General features: G+C 40.2%; 1 protein-coding gene across 1 annotated transcript in view; it reads right to left on the reverse strand.

Annotated features, from left to right (window-relative positions):
* Nucleotides 1-657: 657 nt before the first annotated feature.
* Nucleotides 658-19,971, reverse strand: part of tgfb1a (transforming growth factor, beta 1a) — a 35,920-nt gene continuing 16,606 nt past the window's right edge. The window contains exons 2-6 of the mRNA XM_061972510.1: nucleotides 7,534-7,818; nucleotides 7,219-7,453; nucleotides 2,791-2,941; nucleotides 1,494-1,604; nucleotides 658-1,432 (exon numbers count right to left, since the gene is read on the reverse strand). Of these exons, the coding sequence (XP_061828494.1) occupies nucleotides 1,385-1,432; nucleotides 1,494-1,604; nucleotides 2,791-2,941; nucleotides 7,219-7,453; nucleotides 7,534-7,818 (830 nt within the window). The 3' untranslated portion in view covers nucleotides 658-1,384. The remainder of the gene's footprint in view (nucleotides 1,433-1,493; nucleotides 1,605-2,790; nucleotides 2,942-7,218; nucleotides 7,454-7,533; nucleotides 7,819-19,971) is intronic.

A 19,971-nucleotide genomic window follows, 5' to 3' on the forward strand; every position in this document is an offset into this window, starting at 1 on the left:
AGAAAGGCGTTTAATTCGCCAAAATTCACCCATTTAGAGTTCGGAAATCGTTTAAAAAATATATGGTCTTTTTTCTGCAACATCAAGGTATATATTGACGCTTACATAGGTCTGGTGATAATGTTCCCCTTTAAATAAACTGTCAAAAATTTTTAATGCAAATGAAAACACGGTTTCACCAGTTTGGTCATAATTTTTGCGCATAAGAAACTTCTCTAAGACTTTAGCTCCAGACTTCTTCTGTTTGTTTGATATTGCCATTACTGCTACAAGTGGTGGAAAAGTGTAGTGCAAGTGAGTACTGCTGCACCCCACACGGACCACAGCTGAGAAACACATATTTCTTGGCTCTTTACCCTATATGTCGGTAAAAATTGTTTTACTGTTGTTAAAATATAATGCGTGTTGAAGTTCGTAGTTATATTTCTGTAAAATATGTAAAACAGTCTTGTATGGCATTTACTGTAAAGTGTAAGTCTATAATACACCAACATTATCAATTAGAATATCATGGAATTTCAATTCTACTTCCTTCAACTTGAATCGTAATTCAAATTCAATACAAAACTCATAAAATTTGGGAAACACATTTTGCACAAGCCTGGTGTTAATAGGCGTGAGGCTACATTTACACACTTGACCCCTGACAGAAGTATGTTGACATAACCATGTAACATCACTTTTTATTTACTGTGTTTCTATTTACAACATTCACACATGAAGTGCACTGGCAAACATGTTACACAATGTCGCTTTGTTCCTAAAACACATGACTCTGCAAGAAGTGAATGGTGCAAAAAAAACAAGATCCTCATACAAATCTGAAACGTAATGCAAAAAAAGTGACTATGGTGGCATTAATGGGGAGAGGGTGCAGCCTGGAAAGCTTCATTTGAATAAGCTAAAATTCAATCATGACAACAAACATTATTAAAACACTTTACACGGCTCAAAAAAGAAAGTCAAACCATGCCTTTGTTAAGAGGGAGTTTCCACTGCGTAACCGTCCTTTTATGGTCTCTGCAAACACACCTGTGGTAATGTCCCCTGGGGAAACCAGAACAGCTGTTTTCCAAGCCATGCAGCTTCCGTGACCCTCTGGAGCAACATAATTTTCTTTTTATCTATCCAAAGATGTCACTTTGGTCCTGATGTGACACGTGTGTCCATCCAACAAATAAATTAATCACGTATGTAATGTAGAAAAAAAAAGTATATACAATATTATCAATGACATCAATAGAAGGAAGTCCATGGTTTCAATCCATCATGGCAAGGGGACTTCCAGGAGGAATAGTTTGTTCTCCGTATTCCACTCCTACATTTCACCATCGGTGGTCCCAAAGCAGGATTCTCCCACGTCTTGAAGGTGTAGCTTTCAGCTTTAGCTGCACTTGCAGGACTTGACGATCATGTTGGACAGCTGCTCCACCTAAAAGAAATGTGTGAAATTTAGTGGTCGCGTTCAAAGTTAAAAACAAATGTGCACGTACCTTGTGTTGCCTGCCGACGTAGTAAAGAATGGGAAGCGGTTCCAGAGTCTGAGGGACGCAGCACGGCTGGGCTGAGGCTCCGGGGTTGTGGTGCTTGTACAAGGCCAGAATCTGAAGAAAGACAAAGATTTAACTTAGTTCCATCCATCCATCTTAATCCGCGGGGGGCCTAAGCAGGGAAGCCCAGACTTCCCTCTCCCCATCCACTTCGTCCAGCTCCTCCCGGGGGATCCCGAGGCGTTCCCAGGCCAGCCGGGAGACATAGTCTTCCCAACGTGTCCTGGGTCTTCCCCGTGGCAACCTACCGGTCGCACGTGCCCTACACACCTCCCTAGGGAGGCGTTTGTGTGGTATCCTGACCAGATGCCCGAACCACCTCATCTGGCTCCTCTCAATGTGGTGGAGCAGCGGCTTTACTTTGAGCGCCTCCCGTATTGCAAAGCTTCTCACCCTATCTCTAGGGGAGAGCCCCGCCACCTGGCGGAGGAAACTCATTTCGGCCGTTTGTACCCGTGATCTTGTCCTTTCGGTCATAACCCAAACCTCATAACCATAGGTGAGGACGGGAACGTAGATCGACCTACTGAAGACCAATCTGCCTGCCGATCTCACGATCCACTCTTCCCTCACTCGTGAACAAGACTCCGAGGTACTTGAACTCCTCCACTTGGGGCAAGGTCTCCTCCCCAACCTGGAGATGGCACTCCACCCTTTTCCGGGCGAGAACCATGGACTCGGACTTGGAGGTGCTGATTCTTATCCCAGTCGCTTCACACTCGGCTGTGAACCGATCCAGTGAAAGCTGAAGATCCTGGCCAGATGAAGCCATCAGGACCACATCATCTGCAAAAAGCAGAGACCTAATCCTGCAGCTACCAAACCTGATCCCCTCAATGCCTTGACTGCGCCTAAAAATTCTGTCCATAAAAGTTATGAACAGAATCAGTGACAAAGGGCAGCCATGGCGGAGTCCAACCCTCTCTGGAAACGTGTCCGACTTACTGCTGGCAATGTGGACCAAGCTCTGACACTGATCATACAGGGAGCGGACCGCCACAATCCGATAGTCCGATACCCCATACTCTCTGAGCACTCCCCACAGGACTTCCCGAGGGACACAGTCGAATGCCTTCTCCAAGTCTACAAAGCACATGTAGACTGGTTGGGCAAACTCCCATGCACCCTTAATTTAGCTTAGTTATTCCAGTAAAATTGCAGGTACATTAAAAAAAAAAGCTTTATGAGTGCCAACATGGGCAGGTTGTAATCCCCTTGAAGTAGACTCCAACCCACGTACCTGAGAGTATTTGTTCTCAGCATTCCAGATGTAGGTGCAGGAGCCCATGCAGTAGTTGGCGTGGTAGCCAGTTGGCCGGTGGATCCACTTCCATCCCAAATCCTTCCTGAAGTCGATGTACAGGCTCCTCACGCAGCAGGTCTCGGTCTGGCTGCATGGAAATCATGCCAGTTAAGGATTTGGCCATCATCTTACGAAGAAGCACATCGTGGTACATTGGTTGCTAGGACGCCGGACCGGCCCCTGGCAAAAACACTCGGCCACAACGACACAGTAGTTGTTGTGCTCTGCAGGTTTTTGTTTTTGTTGGGTCTCGCAGCAGCACAGCCTCGTTTATTCAAAAACCAGTAGCGCAGGGATGTAAAACTTGTTTTCATTGAGGGCCACATCGCAGTTATGGTTGCTCTCAGAGGGCTGCTTTTAACAATGATTAATATATGAGTATACATCTATATTTATAATACATTAACAATATATTTTTTTACATAAGCTGCAAAAGAAATATTTACATTTTGCTTTAAAAACTGGAAGCTCAGTCACCAGAATTTTATAGTAAAAGCAGTTTTACAGCATATAAAAAAATTGAATAAATGGAATGTAATGGAGAAACAATACCACTGTTTTTAGCGGTAAAATTCAAGCAACAGAGCTGCCAGTTGTTGTTTTTTTTACCATAAAATCTTGTTGTTTTAATGTTTTTTGTTTGTTTGTTTTTAATGTTTTAGTGTCTTACTGTATATGGAAAAAAACAGTACCAAAGTTGATTTTATGGTAAAAAAAAATTCAGTCCGCGGAATCTAACCGTAAAATCTATTGTCATTCTACAATTTGATTGATAATTTGTTTTGAAATCATAAGTCAAGCACATATTTAAGTACAGTATTTACCTTTATTTCAACAAAAAATATTTTTGGAATAATATAATATTTTTATTTTGATAATATTTAATTTTAAAAGATATGCAATTGCATGCAGTACATGATGTTTAATGTCAAAAGAGAAAGAACAAACATAATTAGTAAGAAAAGATTAAGCATTTTATTAATGCATATTATTTCCAGGCTTTCGCAGGCCACATAAAATTATGTGGCGGGCCAGATTTGGCCCCCGGGCCTTGAGTTTGACACCTGTGCCGTAGAGTTAATTGCTAATTTAGCATCGCTTCAAATGCCGTCATTCTGACAGATTTACAGCCGTCTTTCTAAAACGATCGTACCATTTAAGTTTATATTGTAGCCGAACCTTTTTCCTAAAAATATAGAGACTAAAAACATTTGTGTTTTCATAGTTTTTGCCCATTTATTGGGTTTTTGTTTACTTTCTCAATTAATATTGAAGCAGAAAAGCAGTTTTGAATTGGCTTCACTGCGTAAACGTTATCAAACTTTTCCCTTTGGATATTATCCGAAAAATAAAACACATGACAATTGAACATATTGGATTGAACCAAATTGTAGTTATCAACATAGTCTTTGTGTTTATGGTTCATATGTGAATATTTACAGTCAATACAAATATTTACATAACCTGTAAAATAATAACAATACTTATTTTTTCATATCTAATCATAAATGTACTTGAACTGCATTTTTGTTGGTTTTGTCTGTTATGCACACACTCAGCCCCCAATAGCCAAATTTACTTCTGGTCACCAAGAGTACTATCCAGTAAACCCTCTTGTATCACTGTTAATTGGTTCCAAGTAGGAATTATGAATTATAAACTGATTATTTTTACAGCTACAGCATAATAAACCTGTTTACGACTTTCTAAATAAGGTTTCTGACATTAATAATGCACTCTAGACATGAATTAACACCCACACTGTCACTTTTACAAGCCGCTCACTGGAAAAACTTACAACCTCAGCAAGTATATATCTAAAAATATCTAAACAAACTTAATATAAGTCACAATATCCTGAATAGGAATTTTTCAGTGAGACATAAGAACTTATTAGGCAATAAATCTTCTGAGGAATAAAAAAATACTACTTTTGAGCATCACAGGTTTGTTATAAGACACACAACTTCACATTATGAGTAAGTGTAGCTAATAACATGTTTTAATTGCTAATTCCAAGATCAAAAATAATGTCTTATTTCATGAAATCTTACCAAGACAAGTTTGACTTGTTCCATTGGCAGATTTGTTTACTCAGTACAAGCAGAAAAAACTTGTATTAATTTTGTTTCTGTTCTTTCTTTTTAAGAGGGGCATTTTTTCCAGTGCAAACTTCAAAGCGCATCATAGCGAAGGACGGCTATATCACAATACTCACGAGGCGGCAGTCATCCCGACTGTACAAACCCTAGCGTGTTACATGAGTAATATTTAAGACAGAAACTAAATCTTTTTAAGGGTCACAAAACATTGCAAAAGAGAGCTGACCAAATCTAAGATGAAAAGATCAGATTTTAGGGAAAAATACAAAAACATAGTTTAAGTATATGCCCATGCAGCTATAGTTAAATTTAATTGATAAAACATGCAAATTTAAGATTTCTATAACTCGAAATGGGTGTTTTTATTCTGAAAACAAGCATTACTTAACTTGCAATTCTTAAATTAAGCATCCAGAATTTTTAAACACAATTTCCTGTGTGGAAAAAACCAAAATATTTTATTTCAATAGTTATTTTCTCAATATTTTTTTAACTAGAATAAACAAAATACAAAACCCAAAACCAGTGAAGTTGGCACGTCGTGTAAATCGTAAATAAAAACAGAATACAATGACTTGCAAATCCTTTTCAACTTATATTCAATTGAATAGACTGCAAAGACAAGATATTTAATTTAGTTTTGCAAATAATCATTAACTTAGAATTTAATGGCAGCAACACTTTGCAAAAAAGTTGGCACGGGGGCATTTTTACCACTGTGTTACATGGCCTTTCCTTTTAACAACACTCAGTAAACCTTTGGGAACTGAGGAGACCAATTTTTGAAGTGTTTCAGGTGGAATTCTTTCCCATTCTTGCTTGATGTACAGCTTAAGTTGTTCAACAGTTGTCTCCGTTGTCGTATTTTAGGCTTCATAATGCGCCACACATTTCAATGAGAGACAAGTATGGACTACAGGCAGGCCAGTCTAGTACCCACACTCTTTTACTATGAAGCCACGCTGTTGTAACACGTGTAGAATGTGGCTTGGCATTGTCTTGCTGAAATAAGCAGGGGCGTCCATGAAAAAGACGTTGCTTGGATGGCAACATATGTTGCTCCAAAACCTGTATGTACCTTTCAGCATTAATGGTGCCTTCACAGATGTGTAAGTTACCCATGCCTTGGACACTAATACACCCCCATACCATCACAGATGCTGGCTTTTGAACTTTGCGCCTATAACAGTCCGGATGGTTATTTTCCTCTTTTGTCCAGAGGACACGACGTCCACTGTTTCCAAAAACAATTTAAAATGTGGACTCGTCAGACCACAGAACAATTTTACACTTTGAATCAGTCCATCTTAGATGAGTTTGGGCCCAGCGTGTCTGGGTGTTGTTGATAAATGGCTCTCGCTTTGCATAGTAGAGTTTTAACTTGCACTTACAGATGTAGCGACGAACTGTAGTTACTAGCAGTGGTTTTCTGAAGTGTTCCTGAGCCCATGTGGTGATATCCTTTACACACTGATGTCGGTTTTTGATGCAGTACCGCCCGAGGGATCGAAGGTCACGGGCATTGCTGCACACGTGCAGGGATTTCTCCAGATTCTCTGAACCTTTTGATGATATTACGGACCGTAGATGGTGAAATCCCTAAATTACTTGCAATAGCTCGTTAAAAAATGTTGTTCTTAAACTGTTGGACAATTTGCTCACGCATTTGTTGACAAAGTGTTGACCCTCGCACCATCCTTGTTTGTGAATGACTGAGCATTTCATGGAAGCTGCTTTTATACCCAATCATGGTACCCACCTGTTCCCAATTAGCCTGTTCACCTGTGGGATGTTCCAAGTAAGTGTTTGATGAGCATTCCTCAACTTTCTCAGTCTTTTTTGCCACTAGTGCCAGCTTTTTTGATAACATGTTGCAGACATCAAATTCCAAATGAGCTAATATTTGCAAAAATTAACAAAGTTTACCAGTTCGAGCGTTAAGTATCTTGTCTTTGCAGTCTATTCAATTGAATATAGATTGAAAAGGATTTGTAAATCATTGTATTCTGTTTTTATTTACGATTTACACAACCTGCCAACTTCACTAGTTTTCGGTTTTGCATAATTATTCATGCTTAAATTAAAAATAATGATGTAAAGTCAATGATAACAAAAAAGTAAATATCTATTAAAACTAGGGAAATTCGTAGAAATACAATTGTACATCTTGGCAAACATTTTGCAGTGTAGGATGGTCCCATCAGTGCTTTCTAGACGTATTGTGGAAAACTGAACCGAATTGCAATTTGGAACGTTAACTTACGCCGTGCAGGTGTCCCGTGTTTCCGTAGCGCGTCGCTTGCGTGACGTGAGGTGACTGCTGGCGCTCTGCGGGATGGACATGGTCAGGATGTAAGGCGGCTGCTGGGTCATCTGCTTCAACATTCCGATGTCGCTTCGATCGGCGTCGATGCCCGAGATGGAAAAGCTAAAAGTGGCGTCGGCTCTCGTCTGGCCGCACTCGCAGAAGAGCCGAAGTTCAAACCCCTGCTCGTCCTCTGCCAGAACAGATGTTAAAAACAGGACTTAAAACATTTGTTAACCGACTGGTAAACCGGGTTCAATGTCTTCAACTCACCGTCGCCTTTGATCCAGTCCTGCAAGGTCTCCGTGACGTCAAAGGACAACCACTTGTCCTTCCATTGGTTGGTGACAAAGCGGGAGGCCAGGTATCGGGCCGACGCCCCCACGCCGTGGTACAGCTCCACCCGCTGCTCATCGGGTATCGCCGGCTGCTTGATGAGCATCCGTAGCTCGGCGGTGGTCAGCAGGCGGCTGTCGCCCACACTTTCCCGGATCTCAGAGATGTTGAAGGACAGGGAGACGCTTTTTGAGTTCTTGGTGGTCCCTAAATAGTTTTTTTCTGCGGGATTGAGAAAAAACATAATAAGGAAAAGAAAGGTAGGTCGCCCTTTAAATCAACGGTCAAACAGAATTAATTGTGATCGTTGATTGACTTTCTCCTCGTTATCCTTTTAACATCTGGGCAAAAGCTACAATGTTTTATATGCACACCAAAACAGCCGAATCTGGGAGGTTCGTAACTCCGTAGACAATGGCAATTTCCGGGAGTTTTCCGCTGAATCAAGAAGAGTTGGCAGGCCTAAGCATGTGACTGAGAAGCATGCGTTTCCCAGCATGCCTTGTTGTTGTCACAATGACCATTTTTGACTGTTTCCATGCATCGTTAAAGCCCCACCTAAGAACTGTCAGTTTTGGTTGATTTTGCCGACGCCAGTGGACCAAAGTGGTAGTGTTTTGCCTGGAAGGAAGAACACATTTCCCATGAGCACCGGCGCATAGTGTCGTAAATTGTCAGAAACTACTGTCACGTGCATAGAAACTGACATGATAAGTTCACAATCATTCAGTACGAAGGATCTGTCCACATACTTGCCAACCTTGAGACCTCCGAATTCAGGAGATTGGGGGGGTATTGAGGTGGGCGGGGTCGGGGTTGGCGGGGCGGGGTTAAGGGGGGAGGAGTATATTTATAGCTAGAATTCACTGAAATTCAAGTATTTCTTATATATATATATATATATATATATATATATATATATATATATATATATATATATATATATATATACAAACCCCTTTTCCATATGAGTTGGGAAATTGTGTTAGATGTAAATATAAACGGAATACAATGATGTGCAAATCATTTTCAACCCATATTCAGTTGAATATGCTACAAAGACAACATATTTGATGTTCAAACTGATAAACATTTTTTTTTTTTTGCAAATAATCATTAACTTTAGAATTTGATGCCAGCAACACGTGACAAAGAAGTTGGGAAAGGTGGCAATAAATACTGATAAAGTTGAGGAATGCTCATCAAACACTTATTTGGAACATCCCACAGGTGAACAGGCAAATTGGGAACAGGTGGGTGCCATGATTGGGTATAAAAGTAGATTCCATGAAATGCTCAGTCATTCACAAACAAGGATGGGGCGAGGGTCACCACTTTGTCAACAAATGCGGGAGCAAATTGTTGAACAGTTTAAGAGAAACCTTTCTCAACCAGCTATTGCAAGGAATTTAGGGACTTCACCATCTACGGTCCGTAAAATCATCAAAGGGTTCAGAGAATCTGGAGAAATCACTTTACGTAAGCAGCTAAGCCTGTGACCTTCGATCCCTCAGGCTGTACTGCATCAACAAGCGACATCAATGGGTAAAGGATATCACCACATGGGTTTAGGAACACTTCAGAAACCCACTGTCAGTAACTACAGTTGGTCGCTACATCTGTAAGTGCAAGTTAAAACTCTCCTATGCAAGGCGAAAACCGTTTATCAACAACACCCAGCAACGCCGTCGGCTTCGCTGGGCCTGAGCTCATCTAAGATGGACTGATACAAAGTGGAAAAGTGTTCTGTGGTCTGTTGAACAACTTAAGCTGTACATCAAGCAAGAATGGGAAATAATTCCATCTGAGAAGCTTAAAAAATGTGTCTCCTCAGTTCCCAAACGTTTACTGAGTGTTGTTAAAAGGAAAGGCCATGTAACACAGTGGTGAACATGCCCTTTCCCAACTACTTTGGCACGTGTTGCAGCCAGGAAATTTTAAGTTAATTATTATTTGCAAAAAAAAAAAAAAGTTTATGAGGGATGGCGTGGCGAAGTTGGTAGAGTGGCCGTGCCAGCAATCGGAGGGTTGCTGGTTACTGGGGTTCAATCCCCACCTTCTACCATCCTAGTCACGTCCGTTGTGTCCTTGGGCAAGACACTTCACCCCTTGCTCCTGATGGCTGCTGGTTAGCGCCTTGCATGGCAGCTCCCGCCATCAGTGTGTGAATGTGTGTGTGAATGGGTAAATGTGGAAATACTGTCAAAGCGCTTTGAGTACCTTGAAGGTAGAAAAGCGCTATACAAGTATAACCCATTTATTATTTATTTATGAGTTTGAACATCAAATATCTTGTCTTTGTAGCATATTCAATTGAATATGGGTTGAAAAGGATTTGCAAATCATTGTATTACGTTTATATTTACATCTAACACAATTTCCCAACTCATATGGAAACAGGGTTTTTCTCATCTTTTTTTCCACAATGCACTTCTGCCATGACCCGCCCTCGCCAAATTTTTATTGGTTGACGTATGTGTGTGACGATTACTGATATACGTCTAGTCTCTTACGTGAATGAAATAAATAATATTATTTGATATTTTACGGTAATGTGGTAATAATTTCACACATAAGTCGCTCCAGAGTTTAAATCGCACCCACGGCCAAACTATGAAAAAAACTGAGATTTATAATCCGAACAATACGGTATATATCATTAAAAGGGTCATGTTATGATTTGTTTCTACATTTAAAAGAGTTCCTTGTGGTCTACATAACATCTAATTGTGGTCAAAATGTTGCATAGATGATGTTTTACAGACCATCTTCAAACCGCTTTCTGACCGTCTCTCCAGGATGCTCTGTTTTGTGGGTGGTCTCACTTACGTGCCTCCACTTCAACTGCGTCTTCTCTATGTTGTTGTTTTTAGCACTTCCATAGCGAGTCTACCGACAGATATAAGTGTGAACAATACGCTACTTTGCATTGGAAATAGCAACAGCGGAGGATGCATGTGCATAAACGAGCCCACGACAAGAGGACAGAGAAAAAGCAGGAACTGATTAACTACAAAGTCGGGCAAAAATGATGGACTCGCACAAAGCTTTTTGGGTAACACTTTACCATATATGGAGATATCCTCTGACGTCACATGTTGGAAAAACGTCACAAATTGGGGAAATTCCAAACGGCTCATTTGGATAAAGTATGAATGAAGGCGAGATTGTTTTATAAATATCCCCGCAATGCTTCCATTGTTTGTTTTCAAATTTCCAGTACTCATGCAGATCCCAAATACACAAAAACAGGTGCCAATATGTAAAAAAAGTTGGTTTTGCATAATAAGTCCCCTTTGAATATTGTTGTTCCCTGTGATGATTTCCATCTTTTCTGACTTATAAATGTTGCTAGAATGTTGGATATTTGTGTTAAACATGTCATGTCTTGTCATGTCTAGTTTTGTTTTTGAGTTATTATTGCTCACTATGTTGTGTTAGGTCATATTCTCACGCAACCTATTTTGGTTTCTCCTCGTGTCTGTGTCATCCTGCTGTAATCACTTATTATTATTGAGTCGTGTTTCCACCTGTTTCCTATGTTAATTATGCTCCTTATTTATACCGGTCTCGCCTGCTGGTAGGCGCGAATCCATTGCTGGCTTCATGCGACGGCTTGCGTTTGTTTATACCCTTCTGCGACGAGTAAGACTTTAGTTTTTCCTGTGCACTTTTCATAGCTGCACAATCTCCTTTTGTTTGCTACTTTGTGACTTGCTTAAGGATTACATAGATTGTCCTTACCTGGATGCTGCTTCCTCCTTGCTTTTTGCATCCATAAAAACACCACCATCGCCGAGACGCGACGTGAACGCAACAAAACGATGCCAAAGTGTCCAATAATTAGGTTCATGCATTTGGGTGTGAGCTCACTTGTTTTGGACACCTTGAAAGCCTTTTTTTTAAGTGCCTTTTTTTTTTAAACAATAAGCAATTTGTGAGGTCAAAGACTGACGGATGTACTTATGTGGTCATCCTCGTACATACTGTGTCAGCCTCCTCACCCTCTGCGCAGTAGAAACTGCTGCCTGAAGTTTCCACTGTCATTCCTTCTCATTTATTATCCTCCCGCTTGCTTTGGTGTTCATAAAATAAACATTTTACACGGGACTGTTTCGGCAAAATGGGCCAAGGCGAAATCGGACAAACGCAGACAGAAAAAGACGACAACGTTACAACTTGAATTGAAGAAACCCAGGAGAAGGGGTACAATAACACTGACAAGCTTTTTTCATGCAGCTCTGTATCAATCGGATCGTGTGCAGGTGTACCTAATGCAATGACCGGTGAATCTATGCACATCTTATTTCGGACAGTGTCAGAGACAAAAATGGTAATGATGTCTGTCTTAAAAATAAATATCTAAACAAAGTCCATTTTCAAAAGATACATTCTGATACGTTTAGCAAGGGAGGGGCGTGGAGGGTTTCATTTGCATCTGAGGTAACGCCTGTACACACAAACCGTTTCATAGACTAGAATAGGCTTTTATTGTCATTGCACAATAAAAAACAACGAAATTGTGGCATACTGAGGACAGACGCTGCGAGGCAATACGCTAACTAAGTCATGGAGAAGTTAGGGGTTCAATATCTTGCTCAAGGACACCGCGACATGATCTCGCCAGGCTGGGGATCGAACCAGTATGAAAGACAGCCACTCTAGCCACTGAGAGATGCTGTCCCGTTTGCAGAAAGACTCAAAAAAAGGGGTTATAAATGTAGAGCAAAATGTACACAAAATGTACACTAAAACATATTTGATCTAGACCAGTATTTCTTAACCATTGTTGGACTGCCAAAAAAGATCTTGTTTCACAGTTATTGTAATAAACTTTTCAACCACCTGTGGCAGTAATGACAATCTGAAGCAAACAGAAGAAGTCTGGAGCTTAAGTCATAGAGAAGTTTCTTAAGCGCAAAAATTATGACTTAAGTGGTGAACCTGTATTTTCATTTCATTAAATTTTACTGACAGTTTATTTAAAAAAAACATGTATTATCAATATTTATCATTAAGTTAGTTAGAGTTTGTTTATTTTGGCACTGCGTAATTGTATGTACATTTAGTTTTTATCAGTTTCTGAGTCTATTTTTAGCAGAATATTTGATTATTTATTTTGTTATCAGCCTGACCTGAGCCTTGATAATAATCTTGTACCGGTACATGTACTTTTATGTCACTTAACAAGTTTTATCCTGTTATACGGTAAGTAGTTTAGATGCAATTATCGAATACGATTAAAATCACCAGCGTTTCTTAACCATTGTTGGACCGGCAAAAAATATCTGTTTCACAGCTATTTTAATAAACTTTTCCACCACTTGTGGTAGTAATGACAATCTGAAGCAAACAGAAGAAGTCTGGAGCTTAAATCATAGAGAAGTTTCTTAAGCGCAAAAATGATGACTTAAGTGGTGAACCTGTATTTTCATTTAATTTAAAACACATATATTATCATTATTTATTATTAAGTTAGTTAGAATGTGTTTATTTTAGCGCTGCATAATTGTATGTACATTTAGTTTTGATCAGTTTCTAAGTCTATTTTTTGAAGAATATTTGATTAGTATTTATTTTGTAATCAGCCTGCCCTAAGCCTTGATAATAATCTTTGCAATTAACATGTGCTTTCATGTCACAACTACGGTAAGTAGTTTAAATGTAACTATCGAATACGATTAAAATCACCAGCCTTTCTTAACAATTGTTGGACCGCCACAAAATATTTTATTTCTCAGCTATTGTAATACAATCTTCCCCCACTTGTGGCAGTAATGACAATCTGAAGCAAACAGAAGAAGTCTGGAGCTTAAGTCATAGAGAAGTTTCTTAAGCGCAAAAATTATGACTTAAGTGGTGAACCTGTATTTTCATTTTGTTTAATTTTACTGACATTTAAAAATTAAAAATAAAAACATATATCAGCATTATTTATCATTAAGTCAGTTAGAATTGGTTTATTTTAGCACTGTGTAATTGTATGTACATGTACTTTTCATTTTTACTTCTAATTTCATTTAGTTCTAATTTTAGCATTATATTTGATTAGTATTTATTTTGTAATCAGCCTGACCTGATAATAATCTTTGTGATTAACACGTGCTTTCATGTCAATTGACAAGTTTTATCCTGTTGAACGGTAATGTTTAGATGTAATTATCGAATACGATTAAAATAACGATTAAGATTACTACTTCAGTGTTAATATTTCAGTGGGTTCCGGGGCATCCGCAGTGGAAAATTTGGGCCCTGAGGTCAAAAAGTTTAAGAAGCCCCACAAGGAAGTGTGATAAATGTAGAAAAATCATCGTAGATTCCCTTTTTTATGTGTTTTACTATGCACCCATGCAGAAACAATTCATTTTGACGCACTATTTTATGCATTAGTGATTTCTCCCCAGTATGGAACACTCAAACATAGGAACGTGCGTGACATAACTGTTTTCATCACCCCAAATGTCTTTTCCAGCTGCGCACACACATTAGTAAAATTGAATAAGTGCACACAGAGTAAGGCCGTGGCCAAATATGAATCGATTCCACCTGCGGGAAAGTTGACCATAAAGAAAGAGGGTTTTTGTTTTCGGACTACTTTTTTTTTTTTTTTTTTAAGTGGGAACATCCCCCCCACAGAGTGTGATAGAAAACAGGAGCCAGCACCGTGCTGTAAATCTACAGCTGTGAAAAGACCACGTTGAGTGAAGGTTGTAGGTTGCAGGCAGGGTGAGGTGGAGAAGCAGCAAAGTAAAACATGTATGGAGGATGGGAGAAGGGGGAAGGGGGGCTGCGGGGGGGAATGTTTATCAATGCTGCTCGGCTCTGGCCTCAGCCCAAATGTTCTATTTTGCTTGGGAATGCCAAAGCTATGATTCTTCGCTCCCTTCTTCCAGAGGCGACTCGTTGAAGGCCTGCCTCGCATACTTCTCCGACTTGGATCCGGCCCGTACCAGGATCCTGGGTCGACTTGTGTAACAGTTACCGGAATCGGGGCCGTCGCTCGTGCATGAAAACCCCAACAGAAAGCTGAAAGAGCTGTTGTGGGTTGTTGGGGGGGGGGGGGGGGGGGAGTATCGGAACACATTTGCTGGGGCCCCGCCCTTGCCAGAGGACCGCTGGTGTATGGAAGCGGATGCGACCAACGGCGGGGAGCGTCAGGCCCGCTTGAGTCAAGTGAGATAAACGTGTGAAGGGTTAGAGAAGTGAAGTGAAACAGGAAATGAGGTCACTTCCCCTCTGAAGCGTATTAGCTGCCAGTCCTCACTTCTACTTTTTAATCAACACTCCAGACCTTTGATTGAACTTCTCTCGTGATCGAATCCTCCCACGCCCACGCACCTGTGCGCGTGCGTACACGCACGCCAGCTGCGTGGGCGTGGGAGGATTCGAGCGCCGATCTGCAGGTAAGCGGTTGTTGTGTCAGGTATGGAGGCAGCACTGTAATTACTGGTGGGAGGAAGAAGGTTCCAGCAGATACAACACCCCCCCACCCCCCCACCCGACCTCCCCACCGCATCACATGATATCACACACAAATCTAACACGCTACCATGTTCACCAGTGGCATGACTCTCCTACTTAACAGGGCAGGGACAACATTTGCATTTCAGATTTTGCTGGGACACGACCGGTTCTCGCCCGGAAAAGGGTGGAGTGCCATCTCGGGGTTGGGGAGGAGACCCTGCCCCAAGTGGAGGAGTTTAAGTACCTTGCAGTCTTGTTCACGAGTGGGGGAAGAGTGGATCGTGAGATCGACAGGGTAATGCGGACGCTGTATCGATCCTTTGTGGTGAAGAAGGAGCTGAGCCGGAAGGCAAAGCTCTCAATTTACCGGTCGATCTACGTTCCCATCCTCACCTATGGTCATGAGCTTTGGGTTATGACCGAAAGAACAAGATCACGGGTGCAAGCGACCGGAATTAGTTTCCTCCGCCGGGTGGCGGGGCGCTCCCTTAGAGATAGGGTGAGAAGCTTTGCCATCCGGGGGGAGCTCAAAGTAAAGCCGGTATTCCTCCACATGGAGAGGACCCAGATGAGGTGGTTCGGGCATCTGGTCAGGAGACCACCCGAACGCCTCCCTAGGGAGGTGTTTAAGGCACGTCTGACTGGTAGGAGGCCACGGGGAAGACCCAGGACACGTTGGGAAGACTATGTCTCCCGGCTGGTCTGAGAAGCTGGACGAAGTGGCTGGGGAGAGGGAAGTCTGGGCTTCCCTGCTTAGGCTGCTTCCCCCGCGACCTGACCTCGGATAAGTGGAAGAAGATGGATAGATGGACGACTGTTTTTTGTACAGGGGGAGTGTGGTTTGAAGGGATTAGACCAGGGATGTCCAAAGGAGGCCTTTGGACATCGAGTTGTTTTAGCCTGCAAAATGTTGTCGGAAAAAACAACAACAATAACTAGAATTTGCAATTCCAGTAGGAATTGCGTGTAAATGCCCTACGTGCGCAAGCCACCGAATCCCCGATACGCGTTAGTGGAACTGAAACGCTTGAATGTCCAGGGTGAGTGGGTTGTGTGGATGTTAGAACGGTTCAAATCGGTTGAGAAATGTGGGATATGGAGAGGTTTGTATATTGCCCATTCATTTTTAATGCGGGGAGATTCCTGGTAATTCTGGGTAATCAGGGAATTTTCAGAACCGGTAATTTCCAGGGTGAGTGGAGTGTGTGGATGATGGAACGGTTCGAATCGGATGAGAAATGTGAGATATGCAGTAGATTGTATAATACCCATTCATTGTCAGTGGGGAGAAAATTCCGGGAAAACTGAGAATTTGGGGAAAGGGAAAACATGTTTTGCGTTCGATATATCGGAAGAGTAGTGTGGGTGGATGGTCTAAAAATGGTGCAAAATTTTGAGAATTTAGGGTATTGTATTGTGAATACACACATTAATTTGAATGGGAAAATCCTGGAAATTTTGGGAAAACCGGGAATTAAAAAAAATCTTTATACGAGCACATTTGTCCTAGATGATATGAATGTTGACGTAGTAACAGTTTGAATTGAGAACGGGTATTTTGCAATCCCTGGAATTTCGGGAAAATCGTGAATTTGTACAAAAAAAATAATAGGAGCATTTGTTGCCCCAAATAAGAGGAATGTTTTGAAGGTGGAATGGTCAAAAGCGGTTGAAAAATGTGGACTGTGAAACATTTCCAGGAAGAGGTGAAAATAGGGCTTTGGAGAAAAGAATTTCGGAACTTGGTCAATTTAATTGTCCAGGATAAGTGGAGTGTGTGGATGGTGAAACAGTTCGAATCAGGGGAGAAATGTGGGAGTTGTGCATGTTTGAAAATTGGCCCATTCATTTTGAATGGGAAAAATGTCCCAGAAAACCGGGAATTCTGGGTAATCCAGGATTTTTTTTTCATGTTTTTGGGAAACTCACGATTTCCAGTCGAGCCGAACGTTTTTATACTCAAACGATTCCAATCAGACGAAAACTGTGTGCTGTGTAGCACGCCAAACCTTTGCGGCGGAATAATAAATAGATGATTTTTTGGTGTACAATCAAATTTCAAACATTCACACAAAAGTAGACAAACGAACAAAAATACGTAATGTAATGAGGAAAAAGGTGTAAATGTGACGCAAATTTGAAAAAGTCTAATAATGTGGGGCACATTTTGATATTTTGTAAAAATGTGAAAATGCTACAAACAGACATTATATATCAAAACTACCGTATTTTTCGGAGTATAAGTCGCACCGGAGTATAAGTCGCACCTGCCGAAAATGCATAGTAAAGAAGGAAAAAAACATATATAAGTTGCACTGGAGCCCGGCCAAACTATGAAAAAACTGCGACTTATAGTCCGAAAAATACGATAGGTGTCAGCTTTGTGTTATGAGTGACAAATTGTATTATTATTACTTATTGGTATCAAAATGTCAGCTTTCTGTCATTACATTACGTCTTTTTGTTCTTTTTTTTCCTTACATTTTTACTGATGCTTTTTCCAACAATATGTTGCGGGCCAACAAAACTTGAGCTGCAAATGGCCCCCTGGCTGCACTTTGGACACCCCTGTAATAAATGATAGTACACTTTGTCACCTATAACTCAAAAGTTTTGTCTTTAAATATAGGCAATGTGTCTTTTCCGTATTTTTTTTTACAAAATAAAAAACATATCAAAATGGCCCACGCATACTTGGACTTTTCAGTATGTAAAAAGTTTGTACAGGCCTGGATTAGATGTTTTGGAGATATAGCAATGGGAAAAGAAATGTTCAATACATTTTTTGTCCAAAATAACAAGATTAACAAAATGAAATGAGTAGCTTCAGTTAAGTTTTTCCAGGTTTCATTATGATTTAGATTATGTTGCATGTCCTGGCTGGGAATCAAAACATGTCTGCTAGAACAATATACTGATACTTAGGCCTTTGCACTACCAGGAATTCCTAACACCTCAGCTGCAATTTGCATTCTTATTCCCTTAGGGTAGTGCTTCTCAATTATCTTCTGTTACGCCCCCCCCTCCCGAGGGAGAAGGAAATATTCCCCGCAACTATAAATAGTATAATTTGTCTATACAACTATTATAAGTACACCTCTGCATAACATTGTATCCCTATTAACTTTTAACAAAACAGACAAAATAAATGTAGATCATATTGCAACAAAAAATAATTTTACTAACATTGTTTTTAGTCCTGGTCTGATATTGATATGAAATATCGGTCCGATACCAGCAAAAAAAATTGCTGTACCGAATTATTTCGGCTTGAATCTAAACTTTCCTATATAAAATCCAGATACAACCGGTATGACAGCCACTTAACAGCTAAATGTCCTTTTTAAAATATGTTGGTTTTTTCTTGTATTTACAAAAGGTAAACATGGTAGGCTGTAGGTTCATAGAAGCTAGCAGCTACACAACAGCTAAGCACACAACAGCACACAAGCTAGACATACGTATAATAATAAGTGTCCTTAACTCAGTGCTACTCGTTTTTTTTCTATTTTTTCATGACTCTCCACTGCGGCACAAAATAGTATAATTTGTCTGTACAACTGTTCTAAGTACGCCTCTGCATAACACTGTATTCTTATTAACATTAACTAAAACAAAGAGTTGAAAGAAATATAGATCAACTTCCAACAAAAAATACTTTACTAATATTGTTTTTTAATCTGTAACAGAAAAGATTTAAAGTGCATCAATTTACCTGAAATAAAAAATGATTAAAAACCTTATTGAAATTATTAACATTTTTGACCGACTTGAACCTTTTGATACTGTTAATTAAGTTATATAAACTCAATAAATACTAATACATTCAAACTGGCAGAATATATAAAACACTTTAATCTGCAAAACAAAAATGAAGGAATTAAAAATCTGTTCACATTTTGTAGTGTGCAGTTTTTCGAAGTGGGGTTTGAGGCATGATATTGCACGATACTGATAAAGCATGTTCTCCGAGCTCACCAGCGCACATCCTGGCATCGCACCTCGTTACTATTTGAGAAGGACTGCCTTCTATTGCAAGTCTTAGCTAAAAACAGAACTACATTTGATTGAAGCACAAGACTCCACTTGTTTGGATTTTTTATTTGTTTTACTTGTTGGTGATTCATATGGCTGTGAGAAGGCCAACTCGCTCTTATCTTGCATCTGACCACTGATTGGTCTGATGCTGCGTGCTGTCAATCAATGAGCTTGTGGGTCCGCCTGGCGCTAGTGTTTGACGTGTCTCCATTCATTAGCGTAATATTGTTTTTGGACGTTAAAAAGTGCAAAGAGAAAAAATCATTTCGGTAAAAGTGCAGAGGACATGTCCCCCGCCAAATTAAGTCCATGCAGGATGAGCCAAAACAAATATGACTTTTACAGGAAATGTTATTAAATTCTACAAAGGTCCAGCAAGTTTTCTTTGACCTTAAACTTTAATCTGTTATGATAGTTCCCCAAAGTTTCAGTTATCTTGGTCGCTTAGCAAAAAAGTCATGTTTTTCAAAAAATATACTCCAATTGGGCTCCGCCGATTTGTAGGCAAACTTGCACACGTAGTGCAAAATTAGCAATAACTCAAACTTTAGAGTCAAAATTTTGCAGAGTCCTATACTTTCTGAACTTCCAAACCAGGTCAAAAATTCAGCTTTTCAGGGTTCTCCAAGAATTGTCTTCCACTACAGTGATTCCACTACACATGATTTGTCAAACAAATAGGCCCTAATGCAGTTGACCAAAACATGTTGGGGAAGACTATTGTTTCAATATTTCACTTGTATACCCTGAAGAAGGAAAGTTTTGTATGGGTTCTGTTTTTTGAGTATTACTACTGTAAGTCTCATGACAGCAAGGCCTTGAGACCACTCGGGTGTACCGAGCGCATTCAGCTCGCACAGTCTTGGCAGGCCT

Source organism: Nerophis lumbriciformis, linkage group LG17, assembly GCF_033978685.3.
Source record: "Nerophis lumbriciformis linkage group LG17, RoL_Nlum_v2.1, whole genome shotgun sequence".
In the NCBI taxonomy this organism is placed as follows: Eukaryota; Metazoa; Chordata; class Actinopteri; order Syngnathiformes; family Syngnathidae; genus Nerophis; species Nerophis lumbriciformis.